At 46.2% G+C, this 22,632-nt stretch overlaps 1 protein-coding gene across 2 annotated transcripts in view; it reads left to right on the top strand.

Moving 5' to 3' along the window:
- Positions 1–22,632, top strand: part of DPYSL5 (dihydropyrimidinase like 5) — a 330,106-nt gene that overhangs the window by 244,794 nt on the left and 62,680 nt on the right. For both annotated transcript variants that reach the window (XM_085613221.1, XM_085613222.1), the window contains exons 6-8: positions 400–444; positions 9,397–9,472; positions 15,669–15,825. In XM_085613221.1, coding sequence (XP_085469347.1) covers positions 400–444; positions 9,397–9,472; positions 15,669–15,825 — 278 coding nt within the window. The remainder of the gene's footprint in view (positions 1–399; positions 445–9,396; positions 9,473–15,668; positions 15,826–22,632) is intronic.

The following is a 22,632-nucleotide window of genomic DNA, read 5'->3' on the forward strand; positions in this document are numbered from 1 at the left end:
AACCGTGTGGGTCGGAATTAACACCACACGATAAACCCCAGCAACTTGAACCTAAGACACTTTATTCAATTCCACGAAGCCGCTGAGTGAAGGGATGGAGGACAATACCAATATGATGATCATGGGGGGCACATTCTCTGATTAAGGAAAGTTAAGGATTTGGAATGTTCCAACATAATTGGATATTTGAATGCAAATTTCCCCTTGGATAAGTCTAAAACCATTGTACAAGCATCCTTTGGGGGTTCATTGGGGGGGTGGCAGTACAGAACGTTTATGGCTGTCTCAAAAGGACTGATGGAAAGAACTTCAGAGTGAGATGATCGGGTTTGACAAAGAGATTTGAAGAAAGAGCATGCCATGAATTGCTGAATGTCTTTTGCTTTATTTCCCATACAGCTCGAGGCGGAGGCTGTGCACCGCGTCATCACCATCGCCAACAGAGTGAGTACAGGCATTCGATCAAGACTGAGTATTAGTTCTCATTGGTGCATAATGTGCCGCAAAACCCTCTCAATGCCTCTTCAACCTTTAATATCCCCACCCTTCTGTGAACTTCTCAGGATAAGGGTCCATCACCCACGGGCTTAGGGTTGGTCTCTCTGACACCACCCGCCTGATGCTAAGAAGATACCCCAGTTTCAACCTATCAGGTGTCTCCCAGACAAGTGCATGGCAGAAAAATATATTGCATTGGGCATTTAACAGAGGCAAAATGAACCAGATTGAGTCCTCAAAATTAAACTTTTCTTCACTGTGCAGCTGAGATGATGCTTCCCTGTAGAAGACCCATTCTGCCCATCTCCTGTTCCCCATCACATTGGCTTCTAGCCTGAATCTCCCTGCCTCACTGCAGGGCATATACATAATAGTAGAGTTTGGGGTTGCTTCATGCAGAGCTGTCTCCGTTAGTGTGTTCATGTATGAGGCATCAGTGTGTGTTGTTGTGAGTGTTGGATCTCTGCTGGGAGTTCTGTCTTTAGAAGGCCATCAGCATCTGGTGCCTGTGGCCTGCCAGTGTTGGCACCTTGGGCAGAGTGAGGGTAAATGGTGAAGGATGGGAGGGGGACTGGCCTAGTCACAAAGAGGTGTATATCGTGTTGTACCTCGCTGAGGTCCACATATCTCAAGGGGGGAGTGCAGTCTTTGTCGTTGGTACACACATGAAGCTTTATCCTTGCTGGAGTGCTGATAAGTGATGCAGGATGTTTCTCTGCATTAGTGTTGCTGTCTGCTTCAGACTGGTCTGTAATTGTCTGTGCATTGACTTGGAGCAGAAGGACTGTCTTTATATTCATCAAAGAAACTTGGCTGCAGGCCTACATTCTGAAGTTGTAGCAAAAGTAACATCTTTGCTCTCCAAATTTCACAGTGATAAACACATTGTAGATTGTCACCATATAGGTGATGATATTCGAAACAAATGACTGACTGAATTGTTCTAACTGTGAGCCTGGTCTTTCACAACGGGTGCTTTAATCGGGTCGCATAGATTGGGTCCTGGGTGAGTGCTGGCGTGTGTTGTGTTTTTTTTATACGGCTACCGGTGTCCTGGATCAGTGTATTTTCGATGCACGGGCTGGTATGGGTTGTGTGGGCATATCCACTATGACGAGTGTATATCATCAATGGGTCACCTTGTAAAGCAAGTAGGAGGGCATCCGATATTGCTGCGATGGGGCATCTACGCAGCCTCCTCAGCTTTCTCCTGTGAAGTACCAGTGACTCTGTCGTGGGCTATTGTACCACCGCCGCCTGCCACTCTGGGACCCCAGGGAGGGATGCTGCCTGCCACCCATTGTAATTGATCTTCTAGCCAATACTAGGGATAAGTCGATAAACCTCGTTGTGGCCCCCTCACCTTGCGACAATCATGCAACCCCAGTAGGCAAGGTTCCAGCCCGTTAAGGTCTTGCTTGTCTGTGATTTTCTGAAGAATGGTGCAAATCTCATCCCAAAAGTGTTGAGCCAGATGGCAATCCCAACACGTGTAGTATGCCTGCCAGTGGGTGTTTACTGCCAGGGCAGGCAGAAGATGCATGGGGTATATTTTATGCAGCCTAACCAGGGTTAAGTAGGCTATCTGCAGGATGCTATGTTGTATGTACTGAAATCGAGCATTGCGCGAAACCATGCGTGGGTAAATGAGCGCTCCATTCTTTTCCATGGGTGTTAACAAGCGTCCCAGATCGTGTTCCCAGTGGGCCTTCAGGCCATATAACAAGTCTGTGGCACCATCGGGAATAGCTCTCACTATCCATGTCACAAGTCAACGCCCCGTCCCCGGTAAAGAGAGTGTGTGTCAATGGATGTGGTATCGGGGTTGCTATACCCCTCTCCCCAAAGGCACACTATTTCAGCCTTCAAGCGAAAGTGTTTCAAAAATTGTCCCTGCGAGAGGACTGTTTGGTCCGTGAACATTTTGAAGAGGATTAGTATGCGGTCTCGGAACATAGCTCCAAGTGTGTCCATTCCTGCTGTTTCCCACGTCTCACCCCTCTCTGCCCACTGCCCCACGATAGACTGTCAGGGAGCTCAGCGAGACCTGCAGCGACTACGAGAGGGTACTTAGAGCAGTGGCGGCTCCTCCGCTAAGGGGAAGGAGTGCCGGCCCACCGCTCACTGATCAGTTCAAAAGGGAAACATACAATGATAATAACGCAGCTTAATTATAATTTCATTTTCTAGGGTAGGCACTTTTTAAGTGCGCATGACAGTTTGGCCAGCGGTCATGAGCACTTTGCATGTTCACCCAGGCTGTCTTGCACAGCCTGTGTGGAGAACATGCACAGCCTCCCCGCCCCTGCCACGGCGCTCAGACCAATGACAACGCTGCTGTAAGGCAGCATCATGATTGGCTAGGAGATTCTGGGAGGCTGTGTGCTTCCTGCTGCCGGAGAGGAGGACGGAGGAGAGGTGCTGGTGCAAATAAGTGCTTTTATCAATTTTTTTTATTCCCCTCACTCCGCAACCCCCTCCCACCCAGCCCACCGCTACTGAGTTAGAGTGAATTTCAGGGCTCTTCTATACCTCCGCAGAGCAACTCGGAAGAGACAGTTTTGATGTGCAGGTACCGGCGGTTGTGGAAGGAGTCTTTTTGAGGTTTATTCAAGGTATCCTGACCACACACCGCTGACACTTCTGTTAGGATTAGTCCCACAAGCTATTGAGCATTCCACTGCAACTGGGCGGCGAGATACTAATGTTCAAAGTTCGGGGCGCCAAGTCCCCCAGCTTCTGTAGGTGATTGCAGTTTTGCTAGGGAAACTCCATCACTCCTTATTCCAAACAAGTTCCCTCAGCATTCTGTCTAGTACCTGAAACACTGGTATGAGTATCTTTAAATTTACGAAGTAATACAGCAGCCTCGACAGCATTACCATCTTTGATAACGCGTCATTCCTTCGCACAGTCGGCCGGAGTGATTTCCTGAAAGTGAGTTGAGGCCATAATGCAGAGATAGCCTTCATGAGGTTACCGTCTAGAAGTCCCCGAGTGGTGTGATATATGTTGATGCCTAAATAACGGAAAGTGTGGGTGAGCAGAAGGTCTGTCTTTACTGGTGTTGTTACGTGTTACAGGTTATCTAGCTTTATGAGTGTTGAAATCTGACGCAGAAGGGTTTGTTTTTTTGTCAGTGCGAGTAGGTCTGCCTTTACTTGTGTTGTTATGTTCTTGCAGGTGATATGTTTTTATCAGTGTTGATATCTGCTGCACAGGGGTGTGTCTTTGTCAGTGTGCAGGAGGTCTGTCTCTCTTGGTGTTGTTATGTGTTGCAAGTGACGTGTCATTGTTGATGTCCTCTGCACAGGGGTCTGTCTTTGTCAGTGTGCAGGAGGTCTGTCTCTCTTGCTGTTGTTATGTGTTGCAAGTGACGTGTCATTGTTGATGTCCTCTGCACAGGGGTCTGTCTTTGTCAGTGTGCAGGAGGTCTGTCTCTCTTGGTGTTATGTGTTGCAAGTGACGTGTCATTGTTGATGTCCTCTGCACAGGGGTCTGTCTTTGTCAGTGTGCAGGAGGTCTGTCTCTCTTGGTGTTGTTATGTGTTGCAAGTGACGTGTCATTGTTGATGTCCTCTGCACAGGGGTCTGTCTTTGTCACTGTGCAGGAGGTCTGTCTCTCTTGGTGTTGTTATGTGTTGCAAGTGACGTGTCATTGTTGATGTCCTCTGCACAGGGGTCTGTCTTTGTCAGTGTGCAGGAGGTCTGTCTCTCTTGGTGTTGTTATGTGTTGCAAGTGACGTGTCATTGTTGATGTCCTCTGCACAGGGGTCTGTCTTTGTCAGTGTGCAGGAGGCCTGTCTCTCTTGGTGTTATGTGTTGCAAGTGACGTGTCATTGTTGATGTCCTCTGCACAGGGGTCTGTCTTTGTCAGTGTGCAGGAGGTCTGTCTCTCTTGCTGTTGTTATGTGTTGCAAGTGACGTGTCATTGTTGATGTCCTCTGCACAGGGGTCTGTCTTTGTCAGTGTGCAGGAGGTCTGTCTCTCTTGGTGTTGTTATGTGTTGCAAGTGACGTGTCATTGTTGATGTCCTCTGCACAGGGGTGTGTCTTTGTCAGTGTGCAGGAGGTCTGTCTCTCTTGGTGTTGTTATGTGTTGCAAGTGACGTGTCATTGTTGATGTCCTCTGCACAGGGGTCTGTCTTTGTCAGTGTGCAGGAGGTCTGTCTCTCTTGGTGTTATGTGTTGCAAGTGACGTGTCATTGTTGATGTCCTCTGCACAGGGGTGTGTCTTTGTCAGTGTGCAGGAGGTCTGTCTCTCTTGGTGTTGTTATGTGTTGCAAGTGACGTGTCATTGTTGATGTCCTCTGCACAGGGGTCTGTCTTTGTCAGTGTGCAGGAGGTCTGTCTCTCTTGGTGTTATGTGTTGCAAGTGACGTGTCATTGTTGATGTCCTCTGCACAGGGGTCTGTCTTTGTCAGTGTGCAGGAGGTCTGTCTCTCTTGGTGTTGTTATGTGTTGCAAGTGACGTGTCATTGTTGATGTCCTCTGCACAGGGGTCTGTCTTTGACAGCGTTGGAACAAGCCACCAGGGCTGCAGGTTTCTGTGTGTGTGTGTTACCACATGGGCCAGAGAGGTCTCACGTCTGGCCCTGGGAATCCGGTGGATCTCTTTGTACTGTGCATCCTTTCAGTGACAGCCTTCTTAGAACAGTCATAGGACATCAGTGTCTAGTGATAAGCCTTACACAGAGGTGCTGGAACAATTGGGGGGTGCTGCCACCTATGTTACAAAACAAAAGTCATAGAATTGAGAAAATATCCAAGCGTCACACATTGTCCTTTAAGACAGCACTAAATCTTCACAGACATACAGTTTTAATGATAAGACTCTATAGACTCTATAGACTCTATAGCGCATTAATGATGTGTGGCAAACCGGTTTCAGCGAATATGTGTCATTTGTGCATCACCAGGTAAAGTGTCGTGATTTGTTTGCATTCTATTGAAAGCTTTGTTTCACTTCAGAATTGAAAATGTGCCTTATTTAGGATGCTGCTACATTTTGTAACATTTGTACAGTTCATTTACAGGTATTTAAACTGCATTTTGTTCTAAAAATAAATAAATAATTTCACGCTCCCTGTACCCCAGCAAGATTGTCATATAGTTCAATAAAAAAACTCCTCTCACGCTGGAGTCAGAGAAGGAAAAATGAAGACCAAGATCTCTCATAAAAGGATAAACAGATATTGCTCAGTGGACAGCCTGACATGGTACCCCTATCTTTGAATGCCTTGCAGACGCGTCATTAAAGGCTTCTTTATAGCTCATTCACCTTCTGAACTCCAGCATGGTTAGTTTGGGGGTTCTTCAGCACCCCTTCTTTGAGTAGTGAGGGAGTTTCAGTGGACGGGGATACGCTTTAAACAGCTCCTGTCAGTCTCTGGGTGAACAGTGCGAGGCTCGGAGAGTGCATAGACAAGCATTGGATGAGTGCTAAGGGGCTTCCAGTGAATGGTGTCAGGCTCCCGGTTAGTGATGACATGCTTCCTGCACACTGCCACAAGATTCTGGCCAATGGTGATGAGTATTCTGAGATGGCGGGAGGCTTTCAGTGAATGGTGTCAGGCTTCCAGTTAGTGTTCACATGCTTCCTGCCCACTGCCACAAGCTGTTGGCCAATGGTGATGGGTATTCTGAGATGGCGGGAGGCTCTCTGTGAATGGTGTCAGGCTTCCGGTTAGTGTTGACATGCTTCCTGCCCACTGCCACAAGCTGTTGGCCAATGGTGATGGGTATTCTGAGATGGCGGGAGGCTTTCAGTGAATGGTGTCAGGCTTCCGGATAGAGTTGACATGCTTCCTGCCCACAGCCAAAAGGTGTTGGCCAATGGTGATGGGTATTCTGAGATGGCGGGAGGCTTTCAGTGAATGGTGTCAGGCTTCCGGTTAGTGTTGACATGCTTCCTGCCCACAGCCACCTGCTGTTGGCCAATGGTGATGGGTATTCTGAGGTGGCGGGAGGCTTTCTGTGAATGGTGTCAGGCTTCCGGATAGAGTTGACATGCTTCCTGCCCACAGCCACCTGCTGTTGGCCAATGGTGATGGGTATTCTGAGATGGCGGGAGGCTTTCAGTGAATGGTGTCAGGCTTCCGGTTAGTGTTGACATACTTCCTGCCCACTGCCACAAGACTCTGGCTAATGGTGATGGGTATTCTGAGATGGCGGGAGGCTCTCTGTGAATGGTGTCAGGCTTCCGGTTAGTGTTGACATGCTTCCTGCCCACTGCCACAAGCTGTTGGCCAGTGGTGATGGGTATTCTGAGATGGCGGGAGGCTCTCTGTGAATGGTGTCAGGCTCCTGGTTAGTGTTGACATGCTTCCTGCTCACTGCCACAAGCTGTTGGCCAATGGTGATGGGTATTCTGAGATGGCGGGAGGCTCTCAGTGAATGGTTCTTTGCTGCCTGTAAATGGTGACAAGGTTTCTGTAAATAGAAACATACATTCTGTGAAGCAACTGTTATTAACAAGCATCTCGCTGCAAGCAGAGGCATGCAGTGCTTAATTTGTAAAAAATGTAAGTGCCAGGACCCTTCCCAGGAGGTCACTACAGCTTGCGTCACCCCTGCTCCTGTCAGTGGTGCCAATGATAGTAACAACACAACCACTAACCATCACAGTCCTACAAGTGTGACAAGTCAGACTAGCAGGCCACCCAAAGCTGTGAGAATGGCCTGTGCGGCAGGTATTATTAATATGTAATGTATAGTGAATAGTAAACATTCAGTTGTTTTGCTCATCTTATATTTGATATTAGCCAAACAGCGCCACTATCATACGTGCCAGTGTTGAGAATTAAGTGTTGGAGCTGAGCACCGGCGACCGTCGGCTCAAATTAAGCACTGGACACGCTGAGAACTAGAGATGTCATGCTGTACCTAAATGCTGTTATCCTTAAAAAAAGGCATGCTACACTGTGCTCAAATATGGACACGCCTAGAAAAAGGCATGTCACTCTTTCTGCAAATGGTATCAGGTTTGAAAACAGGGATGCCCATTTTGCCCTAATTGTAACATACTTACAAATAGAAATACTGCACTTCGCCAAAAAGGTGCAATGGTTAGTAACAGAGATGTCACACTACACCCAGTGACATACTTAGGCATACAGGTGCCACACTACACCCAAACAGCGGCATGCTTAGACATACAGATGCAAAATTATGCCCAAACAGTGACATGCTTAGACATACATATGCCAAATTATGCCCAAACAGCATGATGCTTAGACATACAGATGCTACACTACGCCCAAACAGCGACATGCTTAGACATACTTATGCCAAATTATGCCCAAACAGCGACATGCTTAGACATACAGATGCCAAATTATGCCCAAACAGCGGCATGCTAAGACATACAAATGCCACACTATGCTCAAACAGTGACATGCTTAGACATACATATGCCAAATTATGCAAAAACAGCGTCATGGTTAGACACACAGATGCCAAATTATGCCCAAACAGCGGCATGCTTGTACATACAGATGCCACACTATGCCCAAACAGCAACATGCTTAGACATACAGATGCAAAACTTCGCCCAAACAGCGACATACTTAGACATGCATTTGCCACACTACGCCCAAACAACGACATGCTTAGACATACATATGCCAAATTATGCCGAAACAGCGACATGCTTCGGCATACAGATGCCACACTATGCTCAAAGTGACATGCTTAGACATACATATGCTAAATTATGCGAAAACAGCATCATGCTTAGACACACAGATGCCAAATTATGCCCAAACAACGACATGCTTAGACATACAGATGCCACACTATGCCCAAACAGCGACCTTCTTAAACATACAGGTGCCAGACTACACCCAAACAGCGACATGCTTTGACATACAGATGCCACACTACGCACAGACAGCGACCTGCTTAGACATACAGATGCCACACTTCATCCAAATAGTGACATGCTTAGACATACAGATGCCACACTTCATCCAAATAGTGACATGCTTATACATACGGATTCCACACTTCACCCAAACAGCGACATGCTGATACATACAGATGCCACACTTCACCCAAACAGAGACATGCTTAGACATACAGATGCCATACTAACACTCTGCCCAAAGAGCAACATGCTTAGACATACAGATGCCAAATTATGCCCAAACAGTGATATGTTTAGACATTCAGATGCCACACTATACCCAAACAGCGACATGCTTAGACATACAGATACCACACTACACCTGAACAGCGACGTGCTTAGACATAGAGAAGCCATACTTTGCCCAAACAGCAACATGCTTAGACATAAAGATGCCACACTAACACTATGCCCAAACAGCGACATGCTTAGACATACAGATGCCACATTATGCCCAAACAGCAACATGCTTAAACATACAGATGCCAGACTTCACCCAAAGAGTGTCATGCTTATACATACAGATGCAACACTATGCCCAAACAGCAACATGCTTATACATACAGATGCCACACTTCGTCCAAACAGCGACATGCTTAGACATACAGTTGCCACACTATGCCCAAACAGCGACATGCTTAGACTTACAGATGCCACACTACGCCCAAACAGCGACATGCTTAGACATACATATGCCACACTACACCCAAACAGTGACATGCTTAGACATACAGATGCCACACTACACCCAAATAGTGGCATGCTTAGAAATACAGATGCCACACTACGCCCAAACAGCGACATGCTCAGACATACTGATGCCACACTACACCCAGTGACATGCTTAGACATACAAATGCCACACTATGCCCAAATGTTATTTTGCTTTAAAACAGAGATACCACACTTTGCTCAAAAGATGACACAATTAGAAACAGCGATGCCTCTGCGTCTAGATGGTGACACGTATTTTTGTTATTTGTCTCCTCTTCAGACCTTCTGTCCTGTGTACTTGGTTAATGTTTCCAGCATATCCGCAGGGGACGTGATTGCCTCAGCCAAGATGCAGGGTAAGTTGTGATGTAGCTGTGAGACCACTTGAAAATGAGGTCTGCTTTGCTTGCTTTTAGCGCAGTGTGTACCAAGTGAGAATGATGTGTGCATATTGGCTGTGTGTATGCAGTCAGTGTGATAAGAGGCATGCTTTACTGGCTTTGAGTGTACTGTGTACCACGCGACAAGGCGGTGTTCGCGAGCCTGCTGTCGCAAAGTGATATGATGTGTTTTTAACTTCCTTTGAATGCATTGTGGCCCACGTGATAAAAAGGTGTGCGCAATTCTGCAATCACAGTGTGGTAAGAGGTGTGCTTTACTTATTTTTATATATACAAAAACAATTCATGTCAGCCACTGGTAATTACTCGGGCCACATACCACTCCATCGATATTTTGCACACCAGGCCACCTCAGTTTGGACCCAGAAATATGCAAATCAATCTTGACCCTGCTCCAATGGGAACAGTCCAGCCCAACTGCAAGCCCAGGTCCTCCCTGAAGCGGAACACAAACAACAAAACAAAATTGTTTTAAGAGTGCTTAAAGCGTATTGTAAAACCATTTGTTTTTGCACCGCTTATTTAGAAGAGCTCCAAGTAGGAACGTGGTCTGCAGGTCTCCTGCAACACAACCAGCCTCCACCGGCAGGGAAATGCTCCCCATCTCTCCCAGCCCACCAAAACGCCTGGTACCCAGTAGGCCAGCCCAGCCCTGTTAGACTTAGACCCAGAACGAGAGAGAGGAAGGCAGAAAACGGGGAAAGAAAGAGGAAGTGACAGACAGAAAAACAGTGACAAATAGAAACAAGCATTGGCATAGCCAATAGGTCTCGCCTTTGGGACCTTATAAGTGTTTAGCCATGCAACAGTTGCATAACTAAACACTTATAAGGTCCCAAAAGCGAGACCTATTGGCTATGCCAATGCTTGTTTTAACTGCTGCAATCTATTGAAGCCTCATGGAGAACATCAAAGCGGCCGTGCGTCCGCGAAAGTGATCGCGATCAAACATCAAAGCGGCCGTGCGGCCGCGAAAGTGAAAGTAACCGCGATAAAGCGCGAGCACGCGCCCGCGCACATGCACTGTAGGTCTAGGCTGGCCTGGTAGCACTTTTTGGAGCCCTCACAAAATGTCTCGCCAGACCAGCGCATGCGCTGGGTCAGGCGAGACCTAAAAAGCAGGGATGAAAAAGAACGTGCAAAAGTGAGATAAGTAGACCGAGGGGCATATTTACAAGCCTCTATCGACACCACAACGTCACTTGTAATGACGTTGTAATGGCGATATGAGCTTCGCCTTATTTACAAGGCAGCATTAAGCTACTTAACGTGGCTTAACGCTGCCTTGTAAATAAGGCACCCTTTCACGAATGAAAGGGGCAGGCAATGGGTGTTGTGGTGGGCGTTCCCCTGCAACACCCATTGATTTTGACGCTGTCCCCTATTTACAAGAGCAGCATAAATAGGAGGCAGCATCAAAATTAAGACCAGGGAAAATCTGGTCTTAAACAGGCGAAACGAGGAGAAATGCTTTATTTCTCCTCGTTTTTGCTGTTTCCATGTGTGCTGCATTGAGCAGCACACATAGAAACAGCAAAACGCCAATGATTGTTTATGTGCAGGAAGGTCCCCCTTCCTGCACATAAACAATAATTTTAAAAAAATGCAGTTTTGCAACTTCTTTGTGTGCTGCATTAAGCAGCACACATAAAAGTTACAAAATGGCATTTAAAGATAGTTTATGTGCAGGAAGTGGGACCTTCCTGCACATAAACAATAATTCCCTGCACGCATACACCCTTGCACTATGGTGCAAGGGTGCCTGCGATGGCGCTAGGCTGCTATATTTAGCATCAGCCCAGAGGAAAACGTAGGGCTGCTCTATATTTTAGTAAATATGGTGCAGCCCTACATTTCTAGAGTGATGAAGCATGTTGTTAGCCTTCATGGCTTAACGACACGCTTCGCCACTTTCTTGTAAATATGCCCCAGGGAGTGTCGAAAGAGGCATCAGGTAGAATCCATTCTTCACATCCTTGGTATTCCACACGCCTCCATGGGCTTCTGAAAAATTAAGCACTGTCAGACTCCAGAAATAACAGAAAGATAACCTATTAGCCAGCTCCATTCATGCATGAGCGCACTCGGGAGGTACAAGACACGTGATTGGCACGTGTGAAGTGATTTAAAATACATCAGCTACCTTCACCCTCGAAAGGGAACTGTAGTGCAAAGTCATTAGTCTGAATAAATACACTGAATTGGTGATATTTTAAAAGTGGAAGTTGTAGGCAGCAGGGGCTCATCAATCTGTTATTGTCCTTATCTGTCTGAAAGAGTCAGAGACGATAAACGTCACAAAGCAGGGAGTCAGCTTCAATCCGGAGCACGAGACAACCCCTTGAGCTGGACTATTTGTTAACTCTCGCCTTTGACACCTGGAGTGCGTTGGCTTCATCATATGTCAGTGTTGTGGAACTGCAGCCATTTGTAAAGAAACACAACATTTCTTTATGCTGGTCTCACAACTTTGCTCTCATCTGAGTTTTCTCAGGTTTTCTCTGTAAAACAGAAAATACTTTTGGGCCTATTCAGAAAGGTAACTTACACTTGTGAGTAATTTGCACGTGTAATTTACTCTTACACTTTTAAATAACTTTACTACTTTTTTTATTCTCAAAATCTGAGTGTAAAGTTACTAAAAAGTGTAGACTTACACATATCCACTCTTTGAAAAAGGGGGTGAAGCAAAATTTATGAGTGTTACTACTGCCAAAAAGAAACAGTAGTAAGCCCAGTCACACAATGCCAACCACTGATCCTTCCCATAGAAAATAATGGGGACAGACATCAGATAAAACAACATAGTAAATAATATAACATTTAATTTAACTATTTAAAATACTTTAACATGTAAATTTATATAATTTAATGTTAAAACATATACAAATAAACATATTATTTATTTGTAGAATTTTTTAACTACCTTTTTGATTGTATGAATTAATGCCGCATTCATTTTTATTAAAACATACCTAAACTACTTTTAATTTCGCCTAGATATCAATTTAATAATTATTAATGCATAATAAAACATTTTAACTCTGTGAACTCTAAGATAAAATAATTGTAATTTAATTCAATATATTTAAATTGATGAATGATTTATTTAAAATTAAGTTAAAAGTGCTGTAGCATTTATTCTTTTGTAATACATTTAAAATATATACAAATATTTACAATATTATTTAACATAAAAGTATAATTACTTATTTATTATAATTATTTTTTTACTTTCCCCTATTCTTTACCATAAGAAGATCTCCACTGTGGAGTTTCCCTATGGTAAAGCATAGGGAGAAGTAAAAACTTTATTCAACTAAAACGAAATTAGTAACAATATTATATATATATAAAAAACATGTAAAACAAAATGGGAAATGATACAGCAAAATTAGCTTAAATTTGTATTAAGTATTTGATTAATTTAAATATATTTAATTGAATAAACATTCGTTTTTATGAAGTGTAAATGAAAAATATAAATTTCAACCTAAAGCGAAAAAAGTATTTTTTTTATTACGCATAAATCCATATTATATGTGATGTATGGAGTTATTTAAAAGTAATATAATAATGTTTAAATATTAACTAATGTTGCATTAATGTATAAATCCCTAAAAAGGTATGTATTTTTATACTTTAAGTAAAAAATATGTTGTATTTTTAGATTTTTATTTTATTTAACATTAAATTATATTTATCCAGATTTCTAACAATTTTAATTAATTTTCCATTAATGTAACATTTCATATGGGGTTTTATTTTAATTCCCTAACAATAACAATAATAATAAGATTTATATTACTCATAGTTACTTCAGACAAAGTGTTCCAGCGCTGCCTTCACTATTTTGTATGTGAAGTTTGTTGCAGAACCAATAGTTGGCCATGTGTGGTGCTGGATGTACTGAAGCTCTGAGTTGGAGTAACTTACTACTGTTTTGGGTCCCTTTTTGGCTGTAGTAACTTTAAAAGTGCAGCTTGTGAATAAAAATGAGCTTACTCTTTTGTGAGTGGGTGCATATCCCTCCCTAAACACCTCCTCACTCCGACCAAAACCCTCCCATTTAGTAGGAAGTATGCTCCTTTTTCCAGCCACTCCCCGGTTTCACCAACATTTAATACTAAGGTGCCGATTCCGATCCGGGTCGGAAAGCACTCCGACCGAGCCGGATCCGGAGTGTTTTCCGACCGAGCCGGAGGCCTGCAGTCCGACCGAGCGAGTACGATGAGGCCGTATGCTGCCGGACTCGGTTCGGTCGGACTCCAATAGAAGTCAATGGGAGCCGGTCATACGGCGCGTACATGGGCTCCCATTGACTGAATGGGTACGTCTCGCACAAGGGAGCCCCTTACAGTGGGTAGGCGTCGGTGCCATCCGCATCATACATGCCAGTGTTGGGGGGACCCTTGGGTCTCCCCCTGTGTCCGAGTCGTAGGTCTGCGGGTGTCAGGGGGTCTGACGCGGACCCCCAAAGGCAACCACCCAGACATTTTGCGAGCCGGCCACTCTGGCTCGCACAGGCTGTCCGACGGGTGCATCGTACTGGCTCGGTCATAAATCGCATCCATTGCACGCCACGGTTAGCTTACGACCCAAACGTACGGAGCGGTTCGGACCCGGAAACGACTCAGTTGGTGAATTTCACGTAGCCCGCATTGTACTTGCTCGCTCGTACAGCTGTACGAGTCAGTCGGAAAACACGCGTACGGCTCGTAGTTTTTGCGGCCGGATCACGTTCGGTGCCCTTCCGACCCAGATCGGAATCGGCCCCAGTGTAGTAAACTTGCCTGTGGATCTCCATATAGAAAAGCTAGAAGTGGTGATTTACCCTTGTGACTAGCATTTTGTAGTACTCTAGTAGTACTATTGTAGTACTTCAAACTTATTACAAAATTAAGTTCTTGAATAGATCCCTTTTGCGTAGGGATCACAACATCTGCATTATGGTGTTTTGTTCTGGCCATTGTGCTAAGCAGAAAAATGGAGCTGGTTATGGTGAGGATTTGTTGAGATTGTGTCATCAGGTTGAGTTACCCTGCCACCATCACTCTTTTGGAGCAGTGTAGGCGTGGACTCTGGTTTATGGCATTGAGTAAACATATAAAGTACTAGTTATAACATCTCTGCCATGTTCTCTGCTGTGTTAGGTGGCAATAGTTCACATTGGTTCCATTCTGTGAGGCTGCTGTTCATCTGACGATGATGGTCGGAACGTCATGTAGCTGGCGGACAGGAAGGGTAACCTTCAGGCAGCAAGATGGCTGGGCAATGCCTTACTGGTGGCTATTGCAATTTGTTCTTGGATGGGGCTGATGGGCAGGATAAATGACGCCCGGCATTGAGGTGGCACTCTCTATGTGCCATTGGTACAAATATGCAGGCTGAGGGCGAGAGAACGAGCAAGAGGATGCTCACTTACTCAGTCTCTGAGTGTAATCAATTGGGAAAGAGAACCTTCAAACTCTGGTCTCCTGCATCTAGAACTAACAATGTAACACATCCAAGGTGTATTGGTGTGGCCACATGAATTTCGAATTTCATGTATAATTTGAGGTTCCATTGCATGTTATTCTGGGTTATTTCATTACTTTCTGCAAATGTTATCAGCATGTAAAACTAAGTGCCCTATCAGAGTAGATATGGTAGACACCTACTGGTGGATCTCTTGAGGCCATCCAGATATGGACCTGCAAACACCACAAAGTACCACTAGGTCACACAGGGTACCACTGAGTAGTTAGAGGATGTCGAAAGCTCATCTATCCTGGATTTCTTGTCTTGTGCCTCAAGACATATATGTACACCAGTTTGGTCAGTGGTGAAGCAACAGAGTGGCAGAATATTGGGGATAAATAACTCAACATGATATGCCTCCTGTAGCCTGCTCAGGATGCTGTCGGACAATTCACTTGTTGGTGTTCATTGGCTCTCCAAGACCCCTCCATTTGGATCTGGGCCTCACAGTGCTCTCGTCTTGTAGTCTCTTCATGCACCCAACTGATTGATGATCCCCCTCACCACGCGTGATTGTGATGCCGATGCTATGCCAGTGCACCAGCTAGCTTTCCTACAATCTGTTCACTTGCTATCACATCCCATTGTGACACTGTGGTTCGATCATCACTCTAGTGTAATTCTTTTTCAGGCAAGATAGTACACGGCGAGACGACAACAGCGCACGCCACGCTGAGTGGCATCAACTATTACCACCAGGAGTGGTCTCACGCTGCAGCCTATGTCACAGTGCCCCCGCTGAGGCTGGACTCCAACACACCAACCTACCTCATGGGACTGCTTGCTAAGTAAGATGATTCCCCTGTCCTTTGTCTGTGTCTTTGCATGTGTTGGTCTCTCCGTGTACGAGTTTCTCTAACACTGTGAGTGTTGTGTTCAGATTAGTTTACTGAGTGGTCTACAAATTTGTGGCCTTGGGTGTGCTGTCCTTTTATGTTGGTATAAGCCTTTGATACTTTGTTTCTGAACGTAATGTGGTGTGTCGTTTCAACTTTGTACGCAGTAATTCAGTGTGTGCGGTCACTTGCTCTACAGCAATACTCTCTATTGAGACTTGTGTAGTTTGGAAACTCCTCACATATGTGCATAATTTGTTCTTATTGTGGCCAATGGTCCTTATGATTTCCTTCACCTTAACGTAAATATGATGTTGATAAGCTTCCTATAGAACTAAGCGATTTCCGTATTGCTGCTAGGATGAGAGTTCTTGCATTTGTGGACCCACACATTAGCATAGCTGCTTCGATGCACGGATACCAAACACATTCTGCTACAGAGGTAAGTTGTGAATTTCTAATTGCACTTGTAGAGTTTCTTGTATGAACCACTTCCTCAAAAACTCATAGGGCCTCATTTACACGGAACTGACGCATCTGCATAGATGCGTCAGTTTCCTTGCGCCAGTGCCAAATTTCCTTGCGCCACCATGGATGCGCCGAATTTACAATACAGTGCTCCATGGCGCAAGGATTAACAGATGCGTCAAAAATTCTGTCGCATCTGTTGGCACAAAAGTGACACATTGCTGGAGTTGCTCAGGAAAGTGACGCAACTCCAGCACTGCGCCACAACAGATAGGTGAGTCCTATTTAAAAAGCCCTGCGTCATTCCTTATGCCTGGTCTTAACAGGCATAGGGATTTTAACACAGTGAAGGTGTAGAGTGACACAGTATAAATTTCACTGCGTCAGTTCTACATGGCTTTTTGCATGGGAACGCCCACCCTGCATACATTATACCTGACGCAGGTATAATGTGGCTCAGGGCTTTACAATGTGGCGCATCTCCCTAGATGCGTCAAGTTGTAAATGGGCCGCAACATGGCGCATTGTTTATGGCGCCGCTGTGTCACAAAAAGTGATGCAACGGCGGTGCAAAAGTGTTGCATGGGGCTTGTAAATCTGCCCCATAGTTGCTGAGATACACACCATGGTATATATCATTTTATATCAATTTCAGGGTCTAAAAGTCTCAATGAGCTGTTTCCTCACACACAGAACCAACAGTTCTGCCTTTGTTTCATTTGTACACTGTATCACAGGAAGTCGTGGCTCATCCGTCAAAAAAGTGTTGCACCCACAGATTGCTTGTCTGATGCCAGTCCTTGTTAGCTGCACTTTCCAAACCCCAACAGCTCATACATTTATCCCAACATCAATACAATAATAATAGCAAAATCAAAACAATACCATTAAATCACTAATCACCCCACTCACAAATCACTATCTCTCTTTCCTCACCACACTCATACACACATTTTCCACGTCCTCTAAGACAGTGCTTTGACAAACAGACAAGGAGACTATTTCTTATTCATCTTCCATTATTGCATCTCAAGCTGGGATCTTCAAACAGTATTGGTCAACGCACGTTTCGGTGATTAACAAATAGTTTTCACCACCTTCTTCAGGCTCTCTCACCCATGTTTTTTCTCCTTTAACCCAATACAACAAGTGGGGTGCATTTACGTAAGTTTGTCCTATCTACCTGCTAATGGCACATTTCAAGTGGCAATTTTTCTTTATCTTCAAATTATTTGTCCCTAAATATTTGGTCCAACTTCCCAACATAGAACTCCTCAAGTGCCTTAGTTCATTGACCTTCTTAGTTGGACTACTTCTTTCTTTACTTGACCGACCGGCATCCTTGTAGTCGGGAAATATCCAGAGTTGAATCACCTTAAACATGCGTTAGTGGTAAATGGTGCTGATAATGATCAGTTTACGTTCTATTTTATCTGTTGCTTGATGACAGTACATCTTGGCCTGTTCTCCTTTCAACCAACCATCTCCTGATGTGGCTGCCCATCAGTGGATCACTGCTGTCATCGTGCATATTTAATAAATATACCGAACATTGTCTTTTTTTCATCGGCATCTGGAACCTCAGATTTCAGGGCTACGCTGATGACTCGCATAATGTTAAGAAGATACATGGCTCCTCCTATCTATATCAAAATCTTAGTATCTGCCTCAAAGTTAAAGAGATGCTGATGCAGTGAAGTTGGCTTTGACTGAAAAGGGAAACAAATCTCGAAACATACAAAGTAAATATGGTGGCACTCTGAATATCGACCCCTGGATATTGATGGGAAGAATATTGAGGATACAATGTTGGAAACAATTATTGACTTGTAAATATGTCTAGATCTTCCATACCTAAGTCCACTTATATGTATGTAGGCTGTACGGATATCTTCAAGGTATTTTAATGTGGAGTTAGGGATAGTAAATCTATATTTCCCTGTTTCGATATTCTGTGCTCCAATAGTCTGTTCCCGATATTCTTTCATGACGTTACTCTGGGGGTCGATATTCAGTAGTAGAGTTGTAACTACATTCCAGTTATAGATCAAGTAATTTCAGTCCATGAAGATCAATGTTCGCCTCTCACAGTTAAAAATAAATCATATAATCCATGGTGACATTCAACTTATTGACCGTAGGAGTGCTAGTGAACTCTCGACTCGACAGTTGCAACAGTCTGTCTCGGTGAGTAACTACCGAACGCTTACCATGCGCAGAATCGGTAGAGCAGAAAGGAGTCACTTTAACAGGATGAGGATCCAGGGAACCGGTGTAGAAACAGTTAATGCAGAAACAAGAAGGGTCCACACCTGACGAAGGACCAGCAGACCCTGGAGGGAAGGAAAGCAGACGCCTCAATGAAATACTAATATTCATCACTTTTCACCACTGAATTGTTTTCTTTTACTTTTCATTGAGCATGTATGATCCATTTTTCTTTCATTTATTGGTTTTCTCCAAGAAAAAAGGTCAAGAACTCTAATATGTTTATTGCGTGCACACAGAAAAAAGAGTTAATTGCTGGCATGGCACACTCATGTGCTGTCTGCCACCTCAGTCCAGAACCTCTGCGTTTTTATTATTGTAAATAGTTCTAGTCTAAAACTCTCAGAAATAGTGTTTTGTCATCAAGGTGAGGCAGGCTATGCATGCCCCCTCTGTCCTACTCTACCAATAAGAAGAGGTTTATGCACTGCCAGGTCTTGTCAGATGTCCCTGCCTCCTCTTCAATAGAAGAAGGATTTTGTACACTAAACTCCATCTTGCTAACTAGTATGTGGCCACAACCCCGGATCACGCCTTTGGTAGAGTCCACGTCAAGATGTTTATCACTAGCTTTGGTGCTGGACACTGCAACCCTGCATCATTCTGTATTTATCTTCTTCCTGAAACTGAGGTGTAACAGGCGCTGATATCTAAAATGGTTCCACAGCCATTTGACATTGTCAGTAACAATGGGCGTGGAAGTAAGACATCACCATCCAATTCAACACAGTGCACCCTGAGAGCCAGTTCCTAGGTACAACCGAAGCATCAGCAGATTTCTACAGACAAACTCATTTCAAAATGTGGCTGCCAGACCACTTAAAAGCAGAAGCAAGGTAACATGATAGCTACATTACTAACCAATCACTGAGCAACTTACAAGTTACCAAGTTACTCTGGCTGGCCAAAGATATGAGCTATAAACACACTTTGGAGAGCGACAAATGCACTTGGTTCGTGGTGATGACAGAAGATTAGAAAACAAAAAGACTGGTGGTTTGATCAACGGGAAGGCTAGTGGGAAAGGGCCAATGCACAACAGTGCAGATGCAATGGCCTTTATGTAAAGATATTAAGAAAAGTCTACCGTGGGGGGAGGAGCCTAGCGCTTGACCAAGATGGCCGCGTGAGCTTTGAGCTCCCGAGACCCTCGTGCCCTCCGTCGTCTATCCTGTATATAATCCTGTTTGTATGCATGGCATCGTGTAGATGACTTGTCAGGGAGGCGATCGATGCCACCCGAGGTCGAATCGCCCACCGGGAACCGGAGTTATGCATGGCGGAAGATTGAGGCCCATCTCCGAGGGATGCCAGGGGCTCGAGTTGGCAGGATGCCCGACCTCTAATTGAACAACAGCGGCCAGGCGAGGTGTGAACTGCCGGACGGAGGTCCCTATCCTTTCACTTTCACTTTCTCGCCCTTTGTCTGCCCAGCCCAGGGAGTGCTCGCGTCTGCTTTATTATCATTTGGACGCTCTGCATGCCACACTGGCGACCCATCGTAGGACGGAGCACTCCTGATCTCTCTCGCTGAGAGAGGGCAGTCCTGTTTGAACCAACTTGCTTGGGCCCACCATGTCGGGCAAAGCAGAGGTGGACCGGCCGAAGCCCAAGGCCACCAGGCGGGGAGCCTACACTCAAGCCAATAACATGGACCGCTATGCCCAGCAGAAGGGGTCACCGGGTGCACCGAGCCAGTCCCCGGACACACAGAAGACTGCCTTACCCTTGGCCCCGGAGCTCTCACTGCAGGATGTCATGGGTGCACTCGACGGGCTGCAGACTTCGATTGGGAGACAGTTTGATGCCCTGGCGCACAAAGTGGATACCATCTTGGTGGATGTTAATCTGATCCGCGCGGATTTGGGCAAACCAAATGAACGGGTCAAATCCCTGGACATCAAGACCACGGGCCTCGCCGATGATGTCTCAGACCTGCAGACCGAGGTCCGTAAGTTGCGGACCGAGAGTGATCTCGCCGCCCGTCGGCTGGAGGACTTCGAGAGCCGGGCCAGGCGCAACAACGTGCGCGTTATCGGGGTCCCGGAGTCCTCGGACGAGACTTCAGTGGACCTGCTCGTGGAGGACTTGGTGCTCAATCATCTGCAGCCTAAGGGTCTAGGGAAGTTCTTCGCAGTTGAGCGGGCCCATAGAGTGCCGGGTGGGCGGCCCAAGGTGGGAGCCACACCGAGGCCGATCGTCGCCCGGCTCTTTCATTTTCGCGACCGGGACGCTATCCTGCAGGCCTCGAGGGTAACGGGCCCGGTCCCCTTCCAGAACGCGTCGGTGAATTTCTATCCTGACTTCACCCAGCAGGTGCAGAGGCAGCGGCAGGGCTTCCTGGGGGTGAAGAGGAGGCTTCGGGAGAGGGAACTGAAATACGCCATGCTCTTCCCTGCCAGACTACGTGTGGTGTTTGACGACCGAACATTCTTCTTTGAGTCGCCTGCCATGGCGGATGAATGGCTGGACGCTCTGCCTCGACTACGCACGGAAGAGGACACTGCCGTAGACGGGGACAGTGGCCGGGATGAACACGGTTGATGTCTTCGGAACCGGACTGATTCGGATTGACTTTAGATAATGACTTGCAGTAAATACGGAGGTTGTGGGAGGACGAGGGGAGCTCTTTCCTCCCTTAGGGTACTTTTTGTAGATTTTGGGTTTGGTAGGGCGACAGGCACACTGCAAGTTGGGGGGGCTTTGTAAGCTGCAGCAGGGGTGCAGGGTGGGGGGGGTTTCCGGGATTTTGGGTTTGTTGTTGGGGGGTTTGTTTCTGCAAGGCATAGTGATTATTTCCAGGACTGTTCCATGGTGGCTCTTTGGGTGTGGGGTGGGCCTCTTTACGTTTGGGGATGGGGGGTAGGGGTTTAAGTGTTATAAGCTGGAATGTTAATGGTTTGGGGGATCGCATTAAGCGTGGGATTGTTTTGCAATTCTTGAAACGGTCATTGCCGGATGTTGCCCTGCTGCAGGAGACGCATCTTATAGGTAATACGTGCTATGCCCTGAATAGGAAGGGTTATAAATTCATAGCTCATTCGGGATTCTCCTCTGGGTCCAGGGGTGTGGGCATCCTAGTCAGAGCCTCGCTACCATTTGAGGTGGACTCCACCATTGTTGATGATAGGGGGAGGTTTGTGGCGGTGGCGGGGCGGTGGGAAGGAAGAACTTTGGTTTTAGTTTCGGTTTATGTCCCGCCGGCCCTGCAGGCCTCCACGTTCACAGATCTGGGTAGGGCCCTGCTGGATCTGCCGGGGGGTATGCTTGTAGTGGGAGGTGATTTCAACGCTGTTGGCTCCGGCCTGCTGGATAGATACCCACCCAGAGACACTGGGGGGGCTCAGAAGTGGCTTCCAGACTTTCTAGATACGCTTGGCCTGATAGACTGCTGGAGGCTCCGGCACCCCACACAGAGCCAATACACTTTCCACTCCGGGGCGCATGGTAGCCTTTCCAGGATTGACTACCTACTCACTCTGGCTGCGCATGCCTCATTGGTGTCTGAGGCCAGGCACATGGCGCGTGGTATATCTGACCATTCGCCGGTGTGGGTCAGGCTGGATCTGGGTCGAGAGGGAGGGGGACGGGTGGCCCCTATCAACCCCTGGTATTTCCGAGACCCCAAGATGCGCAGCGCGCTGGTAAAGACAGTAGATAATTTTTTCAAGGACAATCAGGGATCCGTGGACTCGGCAGTGTCGCTGTGGGAAGCATTTAAGACCGTGCTGCGAGGGGAAGCCCTCTCCCTTGTAGTGGCTGCCAAGCGGCGGAGAGATGGCGAGGTTTTGCAGGTTGAGGAGGAGATCGCGGCTTTGGAGGGAGTGCTGGAGGAGGAGGTTACAGAGGCCTCACTGCATGAGCTGTGCTTGAAGCAATCAGAGTATAAGGACCTGGTGATGAATGCCGCTAAGACCCTCGGTAGAGAACAGCAGGGCCGTCTGTATGATGTTGGTGACAAGGCCGGGAAACTCCTGGCTTGGCTGGACAAAAAAGAACGGGTCAATAGAGTAGTGCCGGAGT

Source organism: Triturus cristatus, chromosome 6 (assembly GCF_964204655.1).
Source record: "Triturus cristatus chromosome 6, aTriCri1.1, whole genome shotgun sequence".
Taxonomy (NCBI): Eukaryota; Metazoa; Chordata; class Amphibia; order Caudata; family Salamandridae; genus Triturus; species Triturus cristatus.